A 19,766-nucleotide genomic window follows, 5' to 3' on the forward strand; every position below is an offset into this window, starting at 1 on the left:
GGCTCCTGTCTCTGAGGCTGCAAGAGGCAGCCTCAGCCCTGCAGGGCACGGCCCAGGCGAACACATCTAAAGAGCTGTGGGAGGGTGCCCGTCACACCCGTGTCACGCCTGTGTCACGCCCACGTGCATGACCGCACTGCATTCTGTTCATCTGGCCCACTCACACCTTTCCTCAGCAAGCATTTATTGAGTGCCTGCTGCAAGCACGGCTGGTGATACAGGGCAGCCACTGTCACAGCTCCAAGTGCAGAGGTGGGAAGGCGGTGTCCTCCTCCTCACCCTCACAGCTCAGCTCCAGGACCAGCACCTGCAGCAAGGGGTTGGGTGCCAGGCCTGTCGCCCGCCGAACCAGTTCTGTCACCCTGGGAGGAAGAGGGGGTGCAGTAGGTGAGTGGCAGATGGTGGAGCTGTAGCCTAGCCTGGACCAGAAAGGGTGCTGGTGAGACATCAGGAGCCTGGGACAGGAGTGGAGCAGCTCAAGACAGGAAACATCTGAAACTATTTTAGGAGAGGCTGGAGGGGCCGGCAGCAGGCAGGAAGCCGTGGGTCCCCTGGGAATGAATGGGCTGTGCTGGGCTGGCGGGGCGGCTGGGCAGGGTGTGGAGGAGCCAGTGGGGTGACCATGCAGCCTGTTCCTGAAGGCTCCTCCTCAGGTCCAACCCTTGCCCCGCCCCCAGCCCATTTGCTAGCTCCATTTGGTCAAATACTTCAGGAAGGTGTGAGGGGCCTGGATTAGGGGTGGGAAGAGGAGGGGCCGTGTGACTCCCCTCCTCTACCTCCATGGTCATGTGGGCCTGGCGTGGGTATGGTCTCACCTGAGGGGCAGGCACTGGGCCTGCTTCGCGAGTGACCAACCGGCGGAATAGAGCAGGGCTTGACCGTGCAGCAGCATCCTCACGTTCAGCCCGTGCTGCTCCTGAAAAGAGGGCAGATGCCATCAGCAGGCATGCCTGGGCCAGGGTGGGCCTGGGGGCACACCTGGGCAGGGAGCGGGCAGGGCAGACCTGGAGATGGGCCAACAGCCACTGTAGATTCCTCTCCGGCTGCCCAGCAGACACCTTCAGGCGGTCCCAACATGTCCACTTCAGGTGACGGAACTAGGAGGTGGCCATGGGGAGGGGAGGAGAGACTTTTCACTTCCAATCCCCAACCCCAATCCGGTGGGTTACTAGGAGCTTTTTCCTAGGGGAGGAGCTGCACCAGAGGCAGGAAGCCGGAGCCAGTGGAGGGGGTGGAAGGTGGGATCTGGGCCCAGAGTCTCAGCTCCCACCCCCAGCCATGCTGGGGCCAGCACAGGAAATGGGGCCAGGGGGCCCACACAGGGAAACAGACTATCCATCACACAGGCCAGTTGTGTTGGGGGGTGGGGAGCGAGGGGGGTGAGGCTTCCTCAGGAAGCACCAGTGAGGTTGCTGCAGTCTCTCTGATAAAACTGCTGGTTCCTCAAATGCAGGGCTAGGAGCTGGGGGCACATCCTGTCCTCCATCTTTATTGCCAGAGCACCCAGCACAGTGACCCCCAGAGACCCACTGGCCCAGAGATTCCCAACAGGGACATGATCTTTAGAGGCCTTCTCTCCCTGTCCCCTTTTTCCTTCTGTTTCAGCAGTGTTGGGTTTCTGGGGCTTAGAGCTGAGGGCAGCAGGAAGCCTGAGGCCAGGACACAGGGGCCCTGCCAGCTCTGCACTGAAACACATGGAGGGTCAAACTGAGACTAGACTGGGGGGCAAGAGGGGCTCCTGTTCCTCCCCCTCTCTGTCCCTTATGCAGACAAAGGCAGTTTGTCTAGTGCTTCGAGGTGGGGCACCTCACAAAGGGGCTCTGTGTGCTATGGCCAGAGGGACTCAGCAAAAGCCCAGGCCTGGCCCATGACCTCTGCCCTCTCTTCCTGGTGCGGGCATTCTATCCACCCCCATGTCTTGTGCCCCAAGGAAATGCCAACAACCACAGTAGCTGGGCTCGCACTCTCAGGAAAACCCATGTGTGTGCTTTCATGTGCACAACCATGCACTCCCATTTGGCACACAGATGTGCAAGCTTACTCCCTTCATGCCCACACCCCAGGGGTGCCAAGGCTTGGTTTACTCACACCTGTGACACAAACGCATACCAAGCACCCCTCCCTGCCAGGGCTGCTGCAGTCCTCACATCCCTTTGTGGTAAGTCTGCTGCCCTGAAACCCAGCTTAAACGCACTGTGCGCGAGAAGCCAGACTTTCTTTTCGGTGCTGGGGCCCTCCTTCCCCCACCTCCCCATCCTCCCCAGGGGTACTCCAGGGAAGGAGGGAGGAGGGGCTGTTGGGGATGTCTGGCTCCACTAATGAGTTAAAGCTGCAGTTCCTCAGACCTTGGGCATGCAGAGGGCTAGGGGGTGGGGATAGCTGACGGCCACTTCCTGTGTCTGACAGGTCCCAGCTTGGCTTCCTAGCAAGAGAGAGGCTGCCAGGGGGCTTTGCGGACTCCCCCACAGTCTAGGTACAGGAGAGAGCCTGCAGCTGGTGGGGGAAGTGGGAGAAGCAGCCTATTCCACTTAGTTGGTGCAAGCAGGAAAGCCCAGGCTTCCTGGGGGTGGGGTAAGGTGTCGAGGGCTCACCGTCTGGGTGGCTGGTGCGGGAGGCACGCAGCGGATGAAGCAGTTTTCATCCAGGTACAGCTGACTGTGACGAAAGGCACCCAGAGGCCGTGGCCCACCTACCACCTTATAAAGCTCCAGGCCTACCAGGCCCGCCACAGCTGCTGTGGTGGTGGCAATGGCTGGGATGATCTGGCCCACAATCCGCTTGCTCTGCCAACAATCAGAGATTTAGGGAAAAGGCTGAGCCTGAATCTCCTGGCCTGAGCCCCAAGGCACAGGGTTACCTGGTCCCGAGTGACTGGCAGTATGCCGTAGTTCTGAGATCGCAGGGTGGCCGCCACTGCCACGAAGTCCACATGGAAATTGCTGTCGTCATCCTGTAACGGTCACAGCCAGTGCCTCTTAGCTGCAGCCAGCTGGGTGGAGGGAGCAGCCCCCTCTCCACTGATCACCCACCCAGGCCAAGGCTCAGCGAGAGGGGACTGTTTCAGGAAGAAAAGCCAAAGGGTCCCAGACTGCCCTCCTGGCTCCTGACTGTCCCGTACCATCTTTCCAGCCCCCATGGGAGCACACACCTTGTTAAATACCAGCGGGTTCAGAGGGTGCTCGCGCCACACTCCCAGGACCTCTTGCAATCCCGTCAATGGCTCAGGGCCTGTCGTGGGAAGGGATGGGGAGCAGGCCTTAGTCCCGGCTCCCATCCTCTTCTGGCTTGGTCACTGCCAAGCTTATTGCTTACAGTTCCTTGACCAAGCTGGGTAGCCTTTTGTCCAATATTACAGTTTTTTCCTCAGGAACCCCAGCCTTCATCTGTATGTGTGCGTGTGTACATGCACAGATGTGACCTTGATGACTGTCCTGACCCAGCAATTAGTGCTGGCAAGTCCCAGGACCCGATTTTTAATTTTATTTGTTTATATATTTTTTTGAGAAGCTACTGAAAGAACTGGGACATGGAGGAGGCAACAGGGAGGATATGTTGGGGTCCAGAGCACGGGGTCAAACATGAGGGACAGCAGATCGGCCAGAGGGCTCCCACATCCCATCTTTCTTCTTAGCACAGGTTGAGAATGGGGCAGGCCAGTGACTGACAACATGGGAGGAATGTTGGGATTGAAGGGTTGGCCAGGGCCAAGAACTTAACCAGACTTAGCAGGAGCCCAAGCAAGCTCTGGAGCCATACCTGGGCCGGGGGCCAGCAGCTGTGGGTCAGGCTGTGGCAGTGACTTGAGTAGCGCTTTGAGTGCAATCTGGTCCCGGCAGCCAGGCAGCCCATGCATTTGGGCATAAAGGTTGGCAGCTGCCAGCACAAAGAGGAGGTGGGTCTCCTGTAGCCACATGGAAAGCAGGGAAAGGGGTGTGGCAATAAAACAGGCATGCCTGGGGGCATAGGGTGAGGGGGTCACTGCCCATTTGGGAATCCCTTTGGCTGCCTCTGCTTCATATTGGGGATACCCCAGGGGCACAGTCACGGATCTTTTTCAGCACCTATGCAGAGGTGCCTCCTTCTGCTCTGAGGCGCTATGTCTCTATCTTGGGGCTTCCCTAGGGGACCCCACTCACTTGGTCAACGTCAAATTCCAGGGGCTGGGGACACCGTTTGGGACCTGACCAGAACGGAGTTCCATCTTCAAGCACCTAGGGAAACAGAGGCTGCTGGGCTCAGTCTAGTCCGTCTGAGCCCTCCACTTCCCAGCTCCAGTCACCCACTTTATCAGGGGGGAAGCTCTTCAGTAGCTGGATGATGCTAGAGTGGAAGCGTAGCTGCCAGTGGCCGCGTGCCCACACCACACAGTCTTCCCAGGTCTGTGCACGTGCCTTCAGCACACCTAGCACTGGCTGCAGTAAAGCCAGTTTCTGTGGCCCGTCCACGTCTGCCAGGGAAACATGGGGCCTGCCGAGAGAGGAGCCTGGTTTGCTACTGAGCTGGGCAGTTGCCGGTGCTTGGAATCCTGATCTCCCATCCACCTCTGCCTCTGTCCTTACTGCAGGCAGCCACTGATGGTCTCTGCAGGCAGCCGGAAGAGTCCCTCAAACTCGTCTCGGGCCCACTATGGCAGAGGGATAAATGATGAAGTGTCAGATGGGGAAGTTCATCTGCTTGATGGGGACTGGGGGGTTTCCAGGGTGCTCCCCACCTGCAGGGTGTGCTCAGCTGTGCTAGGGAAGTGGCGCACAGTACAGATGGGGTAAGTGTCATCCTTAGCTGACTCTGGGCCTTTGTAGCCTTCAGTCACGTGTGGCACAAACACGGTAGCACTGCCTTGGGTGCCCTCTGTGCCTGCCTCCAACAGTGGCTTCAGGTAGTGGGTGCAGCGGGTAGCCACATAGTGCCCTGGTAAGGGAGGTAGAGCATCAGAACAGGGGCTGGCACAGCCCAAGGCAGGAGGCTGAGCTCTAAAGGTGAGCACTCACGGGCCTGGAAGCTGTCTAGGGCAGCAGCCACACCATCCACATGTGAGAAGAAGTGGTCCCCAAAGACATCCTCTGTGGCGGCATGCAGTGGGTGAGTGAATGCGGTCACCCGTAAGTCGGGGTTCAGATGCTGGGCAGCTGCTGCAGCCACCTCCGCCTTAGGTCTCTGGGAAGTAGTTGCCAGATGTTAGATTCCGAAGCATTGGGCAGGGACATGGTGAGACCACTGGGACAGACCTGGGGGAGGGGCCAGCACTCACTCCAATGTCTCGGGGTCTGAACAGGAATTGGCGGCTGAGGTTGGAGCGCTCTATGTGGTCCATGTCAGTGACAGTCACACTCCCGTTGCCTCTAGTTCCCAGGCCCACTAGAGCGAACCCTTTGAGCAGCTCACAGCCAATGGCACCCGCACCAACCTGCTGACAGGGGCAGCCTTAGCCAGGGGGCCAGCCCCCTACACCCACCCCTGCCCCCTTGTAGACACACACACACACACACACACACTGACTCATCCCCCAGCTCACCAGGAGGTAACGCTGGTGGCTTAGTTTCTTCTGGAAAGCATCCCCAAACACTGCTATCTGTCCATCATAACGGCAGCCTCTCTAGGAGACACACGAGAGGTCAGTCAGGGGAGGCCACTGGCCTGGCCTGCTGCTTCTTACACGGGGTTTTCTGAGTCGGGACCTTGAGACTGACAATGAGTGACCGCTCTGATTTTGAACAAAATTGTACCTAAGCCAGCCAAGCTCTCACCGGAATGCAGTCCTCAGGGCTGGGAAGGAGATCCGCCTCTTCTGGAAGACAGTCGAGGGCATCAAAGTATAGCCACTGCTCCAAGGGCATGAACTTCCTGGAGATTGCCTGTGGGTTGGCACCTTAGTCTGGGGGCTCCTGTCATCCCTTGACACTCTCAGATCCTGGTTGGAGGTTATACCCAGCCACCAGAGCCGCTGTCTGGGGCTGAATGCCTTCTAGCACACCTTGAACTCCCCAGCTTCCCACACCCACCCATCTCCCTACCTGTGCCCACCTTCACCACATGCTGGGCGGCCACTGCACCCAGTATGGCTGCCATGGGACTCAAGCTACCAGCACTACTCAAAGCAACAATCCGCACGAGGGCCTCATCCAGTGGTTCACCCAGTGGCTCTTCATCTGTCCCCTTCAGTGGTCCCAGGGCCCGTGCCAGGCACACCACCGCCTCTGCATCAACCTGTGGTATGGGACTCCATGGGCACTGCACTCTCAGCCTCATGCCACCCCCGACCCCCTCCCAGAAAAAGCCCTTTGGGCTGCCCTGCACCCTGTTCCCCCATAGGGCAGGAATCATAAGCCTGAGGGAGAAGAGCTGACTCCACTCCTGCTGCCTAGCACCAAAGGTCCAGATTTCACCCATGTGGGTGCAGTTTCCAGCCTGGATCTGAGGGTGGAGATTTACATGCTTTGCAGGACTGTGTGGTGCCCAGCATGTCTGTGGACTTAGCCTCTTATGATTGGCATCTTGCCTCTCCTTTTTGAGTGAGGAAATTGCCTTAGGATCCCAGCTTGGATCTGTGAAGGATTCCTGTTGCCTCCTGGCAGACAAGCCCCCAGTGAGAGAGAGGCCAGTGGTAGGGCCCAAGAGGTCACTCACAGGATCCCAGGGTTGGGGCAGCCGGCCATGAAGGTCTTGGAATTGGTGTAGTGCGCGGAACGCCTGATGCAGGCAATGCACCCGGTGGGGATTTCTGGCAACCACATGGGGCTGCAGCAGGGCTGTGTCCAGGGACTTCTGCAGGAGATGCTTGGCTCAGTGTCCAGAATGTTGCAGGCCCCTAACAGTGACCAAGTCCCTGGCCCTCCACCCTCAGAGGCACTTGCACTCACATGATTGACAGTCTTAGTTCTCTTGACTTTCGTGACAGTTCCACCATGCAAGTAATGGGAGAAGGTGGTCGTATCCCCAATCTCCAAGGACCCATCCTCTAGGGACAGATCCAAACAGGTTAAGTGCGGTTCCTGAACTAAACAGTGCCCATGTCCTCTCCTGTCTTGCATCTGGGTCCTAGTCACTGCTATTCCCTTAGGACAGTGGAAGGAGACTCTGCCCCTAACAACAACTGCTCACTCCCAACAGGCACTTGGGTGGTGAGCCAGGAGTAGGAGTGGGACTGGCTTACTCTGCACACGGATGGGCCGGGGGTCACAGCCATTGAGCTCAACCATGCCTTCAATGCCTGAGAAAGTCACCAAGTCGCCATCAGAGAAGCAGCAGGTGCCAGTCTTGCTTCTCAGGGTGAGAATGCCAGGGGATCCCTGGGTAGGATGCAGCCTGGTTTAGCAGTGCCTGCATCTGTCTTCCACAGGCCCATGGCAGCCTCTCTCTGATTGGCAAGTGAAGGACAACCCCTCAGCACCCACCTGGGAGATGTGTTGAATTGCGGCTGTCGCTGGGTCTGCCTCAGTGGGGTCCTCAATGATGAAGTTTTCACCAAAATCACAGAACAGCTGCCTGGGGTGGGTGGCATTATCGCTGAGGTGACTCACAGTTTTGTCAAGGACAGAGGATGCTAGGGCAGGCCTGGAGGGCCAGAGCTGGGAAGGGAATTCTGGGAGAAGCTTGAGCATGAGAATTTGAGAGTATCTACAGTAGGACTGGAGACGGGTGGGGGAGCCAGGTGGGTGGGACTGGGAACTAAAAAGGAGGTGAAGGGACTAGAGCAAGATCGGAGCCTAAGATAGCACTAGGTCCAGGTACTGACTGTGAGGGGGTGGGCAGGCTAGGCAGTCTCACTCACCCCACCAGGCCCCGGGTGTCTGCCACCAGGAAGCAGATTCTGTGCTTGTGGCACCAGGTGCTCACCTTCAGCTGCTCTTCCAGTGTTGAGGCAGTCATCACCACTACCTGGGTGGACACCATGATCAGCAGGGTCCAGACCTCCCTGCCAAACAGGGCTGGAGAAGGGAGCTAGTCTGGCCTGGGAAGCACCTGGAAATCCTGCAGTAGGACCTCAGTGATGTCACCCGCATAGACAGACACCTGGACAGCTTCGTTGAATTGAGCCAGGAGCTCCTTCGAGGCCTGGGCCCTGCTTCTTTCCAAGTCCCGCTCAGAGAGCAAAAACTAGCGAGAGAGATCCAGTTGCAGCCCCAGCTCACAGACCTCTGCCCCAGCCTGATCTGGGAGCTGATAACTCCCCTGAACCTTTACCTGGGCTGCCAGGTCAGACCAGCAGGTAGGATGGGGATCGTGCAGAGTGAGGCTGCCCACACCCATCAGGACCAGGTTCTTGGCCACCTCAGCCCCCAGGCCCTGCAGCCCTAACAGCAGGACCTTGGCTTCCTGAATCCTCTGCATGGCAGGTGGGTCCAGCACATACCTGTGAGTATGAAGGAAGAAGGCAGGTAATAGAGGATGAGAGATCCCATCCCACACCCCCATTCCACGTGGTCCTCACAGTTGCCTTGAGTATAACTCTTTATCCAGTAACTTAGACGGTTCCAGGATGCTCATCTTCAGTGTCAGGCTGGGTGGTGGGCGGCTGCACTCAGATAGGGGAGTTTGGGGGTGGGAAGTGGTGCCAGAGGAGTCAGCAGGAATTAGCGCTCTTCTGCAATCCCAAGTGATCAGGCACCAAAGCCAGAGGAGCCAAGGACACTTGAGCTGACAGCCGTCTTGCTGGCTCCTCTGTCCTCCACTGAGAAACAAAACTGAAAGTTAAACTGGCCCCGCCTCCCTAGACCATGACAGAGGCAAAGACTGGTGAGCCAGTCAGGAACCGGGGTGAGTTCCAGGAATTCCAGGAAATTGTCCAGTTTCTCTGAAGGTCAGACTTGAGAGTGGGAGACCCGGGGAACCCACAGTCTCATGTGTCTTATTTTTCTGTTGTATTCAGCTTAGAAGTGACAGACGCACAAAGCAGGTGCAAGAATAGCACAAACTCATGTGCACCTTTCACATGCTTTCACAAAAGCATTCTTTTGCCTTCTTGGGATCTGGGACCAGTTATTTCAAGGATAGACCATAGTTCACAAAACTTCACGGAGGTAAAACCAAGTGCTCTCATAAGGTTTTTTGTTTGTTTGTTTTGTTTTAAATTATGGAGGTAAACGTTATTTACCATAGAATTAACTTTTTAAAATCTATGATTCAGGGGCATTCAGTACAACCATACTGTTGTTCAATTATCACCTTTCTCTAGCTTAAAATTTTTTTCATCACCTGGCAAGACATTATAATAATAATCACCCAATCCCCTACTCTCCATGTGGGACAATGCTAATATGCCTTCCATAAAAAAATTAATCATACAAAATGTGACCTCTTTTGTCTAGATTCGTTCACTTAGCATGTTTTTGAGGTGCATACAGGTTGTAGCCTATATCAATAATTCATTCTTTTTTTTTTTAAACTATTGGATACTATTCCATTGCACCATGTATTTACTAATTCGCCTTCTAATGGACATCTGGGCCATTTCCAACATTTGGATATTGTACTATTATCCTTCTTGAATAAGCTCTTAAGTATTTTATTGAGTATTTTGTATATACACCTAGGAGCAGAATGGTTGAGTCACATGATAATTTTATGCTTAGATTCTTTAAAAAATTTTTATTTGTTTTTATTGGAAAGTCAGATATACGGAGAGAAGGAGAGACAGAGAGGAAGATCTTCCATCCACTAGTTCATTCCCCAAGTGACTGCAACGGTGATCCAAAGCCAGAAGCCAGAAGTTTCCTCTGGATCTGCCACATGAGGTCCCAAGGCCTTGAGCCACCCTCCACTACCTTCCCAGGCCACAAGCAGGGAATTGGAATGGAAGTGGAGCAGCCGGGACACAAACCGGCACCCACATGGGATCCCAGCGCATGCAAAGTGAAGACTTCAGCCACTAGGCTACTGCACCAAGCCCAATTCTCTCTTTTTCTTTTCTTTCATTTTTTTTTTTTTTTTTTTTAAGATTTATCATCATTGGGGCCCAGCGGTGTGGTCTAGCAGCTAAAGTCCTCACCTTGAACGCGCCGGGATCCCATATGGGCGCCGGTTCTAATCCTGGCAGCTCCACTTCCCATCCAGATCCCTGCTTGTGGCCTGGGAAAGCAGTTGAGGACAGCCCAAAGCCTTGGGACTCTGCACCCGTGTGGGATACCCAGAAGTTCCTGGATCCAGGCTTCGGATCAGCATAGCATCAACCGTTGTGCTCACTTGGGGAGTGAATCATCGGACGGAAGATCTTTCTCACTGTCTCTCCTCCTCTCTGTATATCTGACTTTCCAATAAGAATAAATCTTTAAAACAAAACAAACAAACAAACAAAAAGATTTATCGTCATTAGAAAGGCAGATCTACAGAGAGAAAGAGAGAGAGTAGGATCTTCCATTCATTAGTTTACTTTGTATGTGGCTGCAATGACCAAAATTCAGCCAATCTAAACCCAGGAATTTCTTCAGGGTCTCCCACATGGGAACAGGGCCCCAAGACTTTGGGCTATCTTGTGCTGCTTTCCCAAGCCACAAGCAGGGAGCTAGACAGAAAGTGGAGCAGCTGGGAGACGAATCCTGGTTCTTGAAGTGGGAGGATTAGCTAACTGAACCATTGTGCCAGGCTGAAATAGAAACTTTTGTACATTATCAATGAGAACATTAGGCTTAAATCTAAACATTTTTAAAAAAGATTTATTCATTTTTATTCAAAAGACGTATATACAGAGAGGAGGAAAGACAGAGGAAGATCTTCTGTCCATTGATTCACTCCCCAAGTGGTTGCAATGGCTGGAGTTGATCCGAGCTGAAGCCAGGAGCCAGGAGCCTCCTCTGGGTCTCCCACATGGGTGTAGGGTCCCAGAGCCTTGGGCTGTCCTCAACTGCTTTCCCAGGCCACAAACAAGGAGCTGGATGGGAAGCAGGGTGGCCGGGATTAGAACTGGAGCCCGTATGGGATTCTGGTGTGTGCAAGGCGAGGGTTTTAGCTGCTAGGTTACTGCTCCAGACCCAAACTTAAAAAAAATCTTATTTATTTGAAAGACAGAGAAAGAGCCATCTTCCATACACTGGTTCACTCCTCAAATGCCCACAACAGCCACGGCTGGGCCGTTCAAAGTCAGAAACTCCATCTGGGTCTCCCATGTGGATGGCAGGAGCCTAAGCACTTAAGTCTTCATTTAACGCGTCCTTAGTGCCTTAACAGGATGGAAGCTGGATCAGAATTGAAAATAGCTGAGGCTTGAACCAGAACTCTGATGTAGAACACCAACAGGTACCCAAGCAGTAACTCAACTCACTGTACTACAATACCTGCCCCCTTTATTTCTTAAAAAAAAAAAAAAAAAAAAAAAGGTTGCATGGGCTGAGTATTGATTCTAGTGGGTTATGATACTAGTTAAGATGCCCAAGTCCCATGTGAGTGCTGGGGTTTGATTCTGAGTACTGCTTGGATTCCAGCTTCCTGTACTGCAGATGCTGGAAGGCAGTGATCACGGCTCAAGCAGTTAGGTCCCTGTCATCCATGTGGGAAATTTGGATTGTGTTTTCAGCTCGCTGCGTTAGCCCAGGCTGGTCCTGGCTGTTACGGGCATTTGTGGAGTGAGATATATCTATATCTCCCATATGGGATCCCGGTGCGTGCAGGCAAGGATTTAGTCTTTGAACCATTAGGCCAGGCTTCCATGTCCCACTTTGGAGTTCCTAGGTTCAACTCCTGATTCTGCTCCCGATTCCGGCTTCCTCCTAATACAAACTCTGGGAGGCAGCAGCGATGGCTCTAATAACTGAGTTCTCACTACCCCCATAGGAGGCTTGGATTGCATTCTGAGTTGGATCCCAGCTCGGATGATGGCTGTTGTGGGCATTTGGAGAGTGATAGAGTGAATAGAGTTTCCTCTCTAACTTTTAAATAAATAAACGTGCTTAAAATTGCTCTAAAATGGCCCGGTGTGGTAGCCTAAGTGAACTAGCAGGTGGAAGATCTTTCTGTCTCTCCTCTGTAAATCTGCCTTTCCAATAAAAATATATATATTTTAAATAAAGGGCCAGCATTGTCGTAAAGGGCCAGCATTGTGGCATAGTGGATAAAGCCACTACAGCACACTGGCATCCGATGTGGATGCTGGTTCAAGCCCCAGTTGCTCATTTCTGATTCAGCTCCCTGGAGATGCCCTAAGTATTTAGGCACATAGCACCCAGGCGGGAGACCCATGTGAGACCTAAAGGAAGCACCTGGCTCCCGGCTTCAGCATGACCGAAAGCTGGCCTGTGCAATCATTTGAGGAATGAACCAGCAAAGTTCTCTCTGTATCTCTCACTCTCTGTAGTACTTTCAAATAAATACATATTTTTAAAATTATAGTATTAAATTTTATTTTAATTGTAGTAACAGTTTAAGTGTGTAATTCAGAGAATTAAGTACATTCCTAATGTCTCCAGAAATTTTTTATTATCCCAAAGAGAAACTTTGAACCCATTAAATAGTAACTCTCCATACTTCCTTCCCCCTTTCCCTAATCCCCAAATCAATTTTCTATGAATTTGTTTTCTCTAAGTACTTGGAATGAGGGAATCGTACAATATTTATCCTTTTGCACTGCTTAATTCACTTGGGTTATACCTTCAAGGTTAATCCATACTGAAGCTTGTATCAGAATTTCATTCCTTTTGGTGGCTAAATTACATTCCATCATATGTATAGAACACATTTTGTTTATGCATGAATACTTGGACTCCTTGCACTTTTTGGTTATTGTGAATGATGCTTATTTGAATATTGGTATACAAATACCTGTTCAAGAACTTGATAATTAAATTCTTTTAAGTATACTTGTATATCTTACAGTGTAAATACTTAATCATATGGTAATTCTGTTTATTTTGACGACCTGCCAAACTGTTTCACATCCTCACACACAATACTCAACGGTTTCAATTTATCTGCATCCTTGCCAATACTTTCTTTCCTGCTTTTCCATAATAGCTGTCCCAGTGAATATTAAGTTTTATCTCATGGTGGTTTTGATTAACATTTCTTTGATGACTATGCATTTAATATTTTTTCATCATTCTTTTTGACAGTCTCCCATTATGCCATTTTAAAAATTGATGTAAGTGGGCCCGGCACAGTGGCACAGTGGTTAAGGTCCTCACCTTGCACGCCTGGGATCCCATAAGGGCACCGGTTCTAATCCCGGCAGCCCCGCTTCCCATCCAGCTCCCCATCCAGCTCCCCGCCTGTGGCCCGGGAAAGCAGTTGAGGACAGCCCAAAGCCTTGGGACCCTGCACCCTCGTGGGAGACCCAGAAGAGGCTCCTGGCTTCAGATCGGCATAGAATCAGCCATTGCAACCACCTGGGGAGTGAACCAGCAGACAGAAGATCTTTCTCTCTGCATCTCCTCCTCTCTGTATATCCGCCTTTCCAATAAAAATAAAATAAATCTTAAAAAAAAAAAACCTTAAAAAAAAAAAGTAAAACATACAACAAAACTATCTTCTTTAAAAAAAAAATTGATGTAAGTGGGCCCAGTGTGATAGCCTAGAGGCTATCACATCTGGATTCTACATGGGAGCTGGTTCATGTCCCTGATGGCCCCACTTCCATCCAATTCCCTACTTGTGGCCTAGGAAAGCAGTCATGGACAGCCCAAAGCCTTGGGACCCTGTACGCACATGGAAGTCTGGAAGAGGTTCTTGGCTTTGGATTGGCTCCCGTTGTTGCGGCTGCTAGGGGAGTGACTCAGCGGATGGCAGATCTTCCTCTGTCTTTCCTTCTCTCTGTGTATCAGCCTTTCCAATAAAAATAAAATAAATCTTTAAACAAATTAATGAAAGCATAATTTATACCTATCTGTGTTTTAGAATCATATTAAGAAACACTGTCAGGAGCAGAGCTGTGGCACAGTGTTAAGCCACTGCTTGCAATGCTAGCATCCCACAGAAGCATTGCTTCCAGTCACGACTGTTGTGCTTCCATTTCAACTCCCTGTTAATGCACCCAGGGTAGCAGTGGAAGATGACGCAAGTGTGTGGTCCCTACCAGCCACATGAGAGACTTGGAAGATGGAGTTCCAGGTTCTTGGCTTTGGCCAACCCCAACACTAGCCTTTGGATCCATCTAGGGACTAAAACAAAAGAAGAAAGGTTTCTGTCTTTATCTCCTTTTTTGTGTCTCTGCCTTCCAAATAAATCCATTAATTAAAAAAAAATCAATGGACTACATATGTGAGGATTTATTTCTAGGCTTTCTAGTGAATTCTATGTATGTACATAGTTATACCAGTACTGCACCATTTTGATTAATACAGTTCTGTAGTGTTTTTCTTTTTTAACATTTTAAAATAATTTTTTATTTTTATTACAAAATCAGATATATAGAAAGAGACAGAGAGGAAGATCTTCTGTCTGATGATTCACTCCCCAAGTGACTGCAATGGCCGTAGCTGTGCTGATCCGAAGTCAAAAGCTCTTCTGGGTCCCTCACTCGGGTACAGGGTTCCAAGATTTTGGGCCGTCCTCAACTGCTTTCCCAGACCACAAACAGGGAGCTGGATGGGAAGCAGGGCTGCCAGGATTAGAACCAGCAATCATATGGATCCCGGTGCGTGCAAGGTGAGGACTTTAGCCGCTAGACCGTGCCAGGCCCAAGATTTATTTTATTTTTATTGGAAAGGCACATACACAGAAAGAAGGAGAGACAGAAGAAGATCTGCCGTCCGCTGAGTCACTCCCCTAGCAGCCACAACAGTGGGAGCTGATCCAAAGCCTGGAGCCAGTAGCCTCTTCCAGACTTACACGTGGTGCAGGGTCCCAAGGCTTTGGGCTGTCCATGACTGCTTTCCTAGACCATAAGCAGGGAGTTGGATGGAAGTGGGGCTGCCAGAGACAGGAACCAGTTCCCATATGGGATCCTGGTACATGCAAGGTGAGGACTTTTAGTTGCCAGGCTACCGCACCGGCTCCTTATAGCAGTTTTTTAGCAATAATAATAATAAAAAAACCCCTCTATAATGTATGATAAAGGCAGAAAGAGGCAGGCAGGCAGATCTCCCATCTATTGGTTCACTCCCCATGTATATAAAAGATGGGGGGGGCACCGGCGCAGTGGCGCAAGTGGTTAAAGGTCCTCGCCTTGCACGCCCGGGATCCCATATGGGTGCCAGTTCTAATCCCGGCAGCCCCGCTTCCCTTTCAGCTCCCTGCCTGTGGCCCGGGAAAGCAGTTTAGGACAGCCCAAAGCTTTGGGAACCTGCACCCGCATGGGAGACCCGGAAGAGGCTCCTGGCTTCGGATCGGCATAGTATCGGCCAGTTGCGCTCACTTGGGGAGTGAATCATCGGACGGAAGATCTTCCTCTCTGTCTCTCCTCTCTGTATATCCGCCTTTCCAATGAAAAAATAATAAAAATAAATCTTTAAAAAAAAAAACTATTCTTCTTAAAAAAAAAAAAAAAGATGAGGGGGGCATGCAACGCCAGGAACTGGAAACAGAGTCTATCCTATAGGTGGTAGGGACCCAGGTGCCTTAGGCCATTATCTGCTGCCCTCCAGGGTGCATACGAACAGGAGGACACAATCAGGAGCTGAGCTGGTGTCAGAGTCCGGAAGTAGAGCTGCGTACAATTATTCATAACGTTCCTGAACCAGGGCCTGGCAGTGTGGACTAGTGGCTAAAGTTCTTGCCTTGAACGTGCTGGGATCCCATATGGGTGCCGGTTCTAATCCTGGCAGCTCCACTTCCCATCCAGCTCCCTGCTTGTGGCCTGGGAAAGCAGTCGAGGATGGCCCAAAGTCTTGGGACCCTGCACCCATGTGGGAGACCTGGAAGAGGTTCCTGGCTCCTGGCTCCTGATCAGCACAGCACCAGCTGTTGCGCTCACTTGGGGAGTGAATCATCGGACGGAAGATCTTTCTTTCTCCCCTCCTCTATGTATATCTGACTTTACAATAAAAATAAATAAGTCTTTTAAAAAAATATTCTTGAACCAGTGCTCAAAAGGGATGCCAACCTCATAGGCAGTAGCTTAGCCCATGGTGGCACAACACTGCCTGTATTTTTCTCTATTTTATTATCAACACTCCAGTCTTCGTTATTCTTTTCCTTCTGCTAGCATTAGGTTTATTTTGCCCTTTTTTTCCTGGTTCTTTAAGGTGTACTATAAGGTTATTTGTTTTAGATCTGTCTAAAGTGAGATTTAAAGTGGGGGACGTTCAGGAGCCCGGAGTGATAGTGCTGTAGTTAAAGTCCTCGCCTTGCACGCACCGGGATCCATATGGTTGCTGGTTCTAATCCCGGCAGCCCTGCTTCCCATCCAGCTCCCTGCTTGTGGCCTGGGAAAGCAGTTGAGGACGGCCCAAAGCCTTGGGACCCTGTACCACGTGGGAGACCCAGAAGAGGCTCCTGGTTTCTGGCTCAGCTCCAGCCATTGTGGTCAACTGGGGAGTGAACCATCAGATGGAAGATCTTCCTTTCTGTTCCTCCTCCTCTCTGTATATCTCCCTTTCCAATAAAAAGTAAATAAATAAGGTGGGGGGAGTTCAAATCATGTTGTTGACAAGCTTGCAGACGGAGTTATGAGCTGAAAAGGATTGGGGGCTGACAATATGGTCTGACATTCTTGGTCAGGCTAGGATCCTTTCAGCTTTGCAGGATATTACAGCTATAAACTTTCCTCTCAGTACAGCTTTTGCTGCATGCTATCAATTTTGGAGTATGATGTTTTCATTCTCATTCTTCTCAAGGTGTTCTCTAGTTTCCCTGGTGATTCCTCTTTTCACCCGGCATTGTTTGAAAGTCACGTCAAGGGTGGGCATGGGGTTGAAATGCCGCTTGGGGAACACAGATTCTGTAGCAACAGTGTTTGAGTTCAGGATCCAGCTCTGCTGTCCGTGCCAGCTTCCTGCTGCGCATGCCCTGGCAGGCAGCTGATGCTCAAGCAGTTTTGTCTGTTCTATCCACAAGTGAGAACCGGATCGAGTTCCTGGCTCCTGGCTTCAGCCTCGTCCAGCTCAGGCTGTTGTGGATGTTTGGAGAGTGACCTTGGTGGAGGGAGAGCTCTGTCTCTACAACTTTCAAATTTAAAAAGGACATTTTATAATGTAAAAAAAAAAAAAAATTTTAAATAGCCGTATTGAGGAAGAAGAGGGGATAGAAAGCTGAGAATTAATCTCTCCACTGAAATAACTTCGGAAATCTGGAAGCCAGTAGAACGTTTTCAGGTTGAAGAAGAGGCTGTTTGGTTTTGACTTTTCTCACAGCAACTGCTGAGTCGTGGGGCGGGACTTCCTGTAAGTGCAGTGTTCCCATATTCACCGCACCCCCAACCCCCTTTCTCTGAAGGACATCTGAAGGACATTTTGGTTGCTCTCCAATTTTGGCATCATGAATAAAGCTGCTATAAATATTCATGTACAGTTTTTAGTATGGACTTTAAAAAAAATTCATTTGGAGAAAAGACCTAGGAGCATAATTGCTGGGTTATAAGACTATATTTAGCTTTGTATGAAACTGCCAATGTGCCTTCCAAAATAGCTGTACCATTTTATGTTCCTACCAGCACTGAATTCGAATTCTTTGCCAGTGTCTGGTGCTGTCCAATTTCAGATTTTAGCCTTTTTTAATGGGTAGTGCTTCCACCTTGGTAGTTAAACATGCAGTTCTCTGTGGACATACAATGTTGAATAACTTTCCATGTACTTATTTCCTTTCTGGATATCTTTGATGAGGTTTGTATTCGATCTTTTACCCATTTTTAAAATGCTTTCTTATTGCTCAATTTTAAGTTTTTGTATAAAGTCATGGTTAACAATGGGGATACATTCTGAGAAATACATTATGAAGGGACAATCATGAATATTATGAAAAAGACTATCAAAAAATGTACTTATACAAACAAAGATAGCTTCAGTGTTGCCAGGACGCAGAATGTGATGGGTTCACCATTTAATATGCTGTTCATCCTTGACTGAAATGTTATACGGCACATGAGTGTAATTTAGATGCCAGGTTTCCATCAGATATGTTTTCCAAAGGTTTTATCCTAAACTGTGGCTTGTCTTTTCCATTTACTTTCATAGACAGAAGCTCTCTCTCTTTTTTTTTTTCCAAGATTTTTAAATTTACTTGAATGGCAGAACTATAGAGAGGACACACAGAGACGAGAGAGAGGTATCTTTTGTCTGCTGGTTCTCCACATGGCCACAATGGTGGTGGAGGCTGGGGCGGTCTAAAGCCAGGAGCTTCTTCCAGGTCTCCCATGTGGGTATAGGGGCCCAAATACTTCCACTGCTTCCCCAGGTGCATTAGCAGGGAGCTGGATCGGAAGTGGAGCAGTGAAAGCGACACTCAAATGAGAGGTTGGCTTTGCAGGCAGAGGCTTAACATACTGTATCACCGCACCAGGCCCCTGAAGTTTTCCTTTAAAAAAAAAAATAGGGCCTGGCGGGGTGGTCTAGCAGCTAAAGTCCTCACCTTGAATGTGCGAGGATCCCATATGGGCGCCGGTTCTAATCCTGGCAGCTCCACTTCCCATCCAGCTCCCTGCTTGTGGCCTGGGAAAGCAGTTGAGGACGGCCCAATGCTTTGGGACCCTGCACCCGTGTGGGATACCCAGAAGTTCCTGGTTCCCGGCTCCGGATCGGCATAGCACCAGCCATTGTGCTCACTTGGGGAGTAAACCATCGGACGGAAGATCTTTCTCACTGTCTCTCCTCCTCTCTGTATATCTGACTTCCCAATAAATAAAATCTTTAAAAATATATATTTATTTTATTTTTATTGGAAGGGCAGGTATACAGAGAGGAGGAGGAGACAGAGAAGAAAGATCTTCTGTCTGATGGTTCATTCCCCAAGTGACCGCAATGGCTGGAGGTGAGCGAATCTGAAGTCAGGAGCCAGGAGCCTCTTTCGGGTCTCCCATGCAGGTTCAGGGTCCCAAAGCTCTGGGCCGTCCTCAACTGCTTTCCCAGGCCACAGGCAGGGAGCTAGATGGGAAGCAGGTTGGCTGGGGTTAGAACCGGTGTCCATATGGGATCCCAGCATGTGCAAGGTGAGGACTTTAACCACTATGCTATCATGCCGGGCCCTGAATCCTAAATATTTAAGTCAGGTAATGTCATCCCTTTGACTTTGTTCTTCAAAATTACTTTGGCTTTTGCTTTTCCATATAAACTCTAAAATCAGTCTGTCCAGATCCATCAGGCAACTGTTAGAGCTATACTGTGATTGTGTCAAGTTTGTATCAGGTTGATAAGAACTGATATTTTTGCCATGTTGACTCTTCCTATGTGCAGCCTCTCTCCATTGTTTAGATCTTCTAAATATTTATTTGGACCCAGTGCAACGGCCTTGCAGCTAAAGTCCTCGCTTTGCATGCGCCAGGATTCCATATGGGTGCTGGTTCTAATCCCAGCTGCCCTGCTTCCCATCCAGCTCCCTGCTTGTGGCCTGGGAAAGCAGTCGAGGATGGCCCAAAGCTCTAGGATTCTACACCTGCATGGGAGACCTGTAAGAGGGTCCTGGCTCCTGGCTTCAGATTGGCTTAGTTCCAGTTGTGGCTGCTTGGGGAGTGATTCATGAGATGGAAGATCTTCTGTCTCTCTCTTCCTCCCTGTATACAACTGTCCAATAAAAATAAATATTTAAAATATTCATTTATTCATATTAGTAAGGCAGATATACAGAGAGAAAGAGATCTTTCATCCGCTGGTTCACTCCCCATGAGACCGCAATAGCCAGAGCTAATCCAATTCAAAACTAGGAGACAGGAGTAAGTTCTGAGTCTCCCATGTGGGGGCAGGGTCCCAAGACTT

The 19,766-nt window shown here is 50.4% G+C and overlaps 1 protein-coding gene across 8 annotated transcripts; it reads right to left on the minus strand.

Annotated features, from left to right (window-relative positions):
- Positions 1–54: 54 nt before the first annotated feature.
- On the minus strand, positions 55–8,666 carry UBA7 (ubiquitin like modifier activating enzyme 7). Of its 8 annotated transcripts, none has more exons than XM_040994492.1 (24): positions 8,429–8,666; positions 8,182–8,350; positions 7,960–8,094; positions 7,769–7,875; positions 7,392–7,482; positions 7,151–7,286; positions 6,858–6,955; positions 6,625–6,762; positions 6,022–6,204; positions 5,745–5,852; positions 5,513–5,593; positions 5,249–5,404; positions 4,989–5,154; positions 4,712–4,908; positions 4,560–4,624; positions 4,284–4,467; positions 4,137–4,211; positions 3,718–3,901; positions 3,149–3,228; positions 2,858–2,950; positions 2,592–2,783; positions 1,005–1,097; positions 816–916; positions 56–362 (listed from the first exon to the last, which is right to left on the minus strand). In XM_040994492.1, the coding sequence occupies exons 1-24, from the start codon at positions 8,482–8,484 to the stop codon at positions 233–235; spliced, it is 3,018 nt and encodes a 1,005-aa protein (XP_040850426.1). In that variant the 5' UTR covers positions 8,485–8,666; the 3' UTR covers positions 56–232. The 8 variants fall into 8 exon arrangements, with proteins under 8 accessions (XP_040850430.1, XP_040850426.1, XP_040850429.1 ...); XM_040994493.1 differs by having other exon boundaries at positions 57–362; positions 3,757–3,901; positions 5,249–5,407; XM_040994494.1 differs by having other exon boundaries at positions 58–362; positions 3,757–3,901.
- Between the last annotated feature and the right edge of the window lie 11,100 nt (positions 8,667–19,766).

Source organism: Ochotona curzoniae, unplaced genomic scaffold (genome assembly GCF_017591425.1).
Source record: "Ochotona curzoniae isolate NIBS_2020 unplaced genomic scaffold, NIBS_Ocur_1.0 contig_908, whole genome shotgun sequence".
In the NCBI taxonomy this organism is placed as follows: Eukaryota; Metazoa; Chordata; class Mammalia; order Lagomorpha; family Ochotonidae; genus Ochotona; species Ochotona curzoniae.

Coding starts and splice junctions, on each gene's coding strand:
- UBA7 (XM_040994492.1), bottom strand. CDS start 8,484: ATGAGCATCCTGGAACCGTCTAAGTTACTGGATAAAGAGTTATACTCA. Junction 7,876..7,959: donor TCCTACTGCAGGATTTCCAG/GTGCTTCCCAGG, acceptor GTGTCCACCCAG/GTAGTGGTGATGACTGCCTC. Junction 5,155..5,248: donor TCAGACCCCGAGACATTGGA/GTGAGTGCTGGC, acceptor ACTACTTCCCAG/AGACCTAAGGCGGAGGTGGC.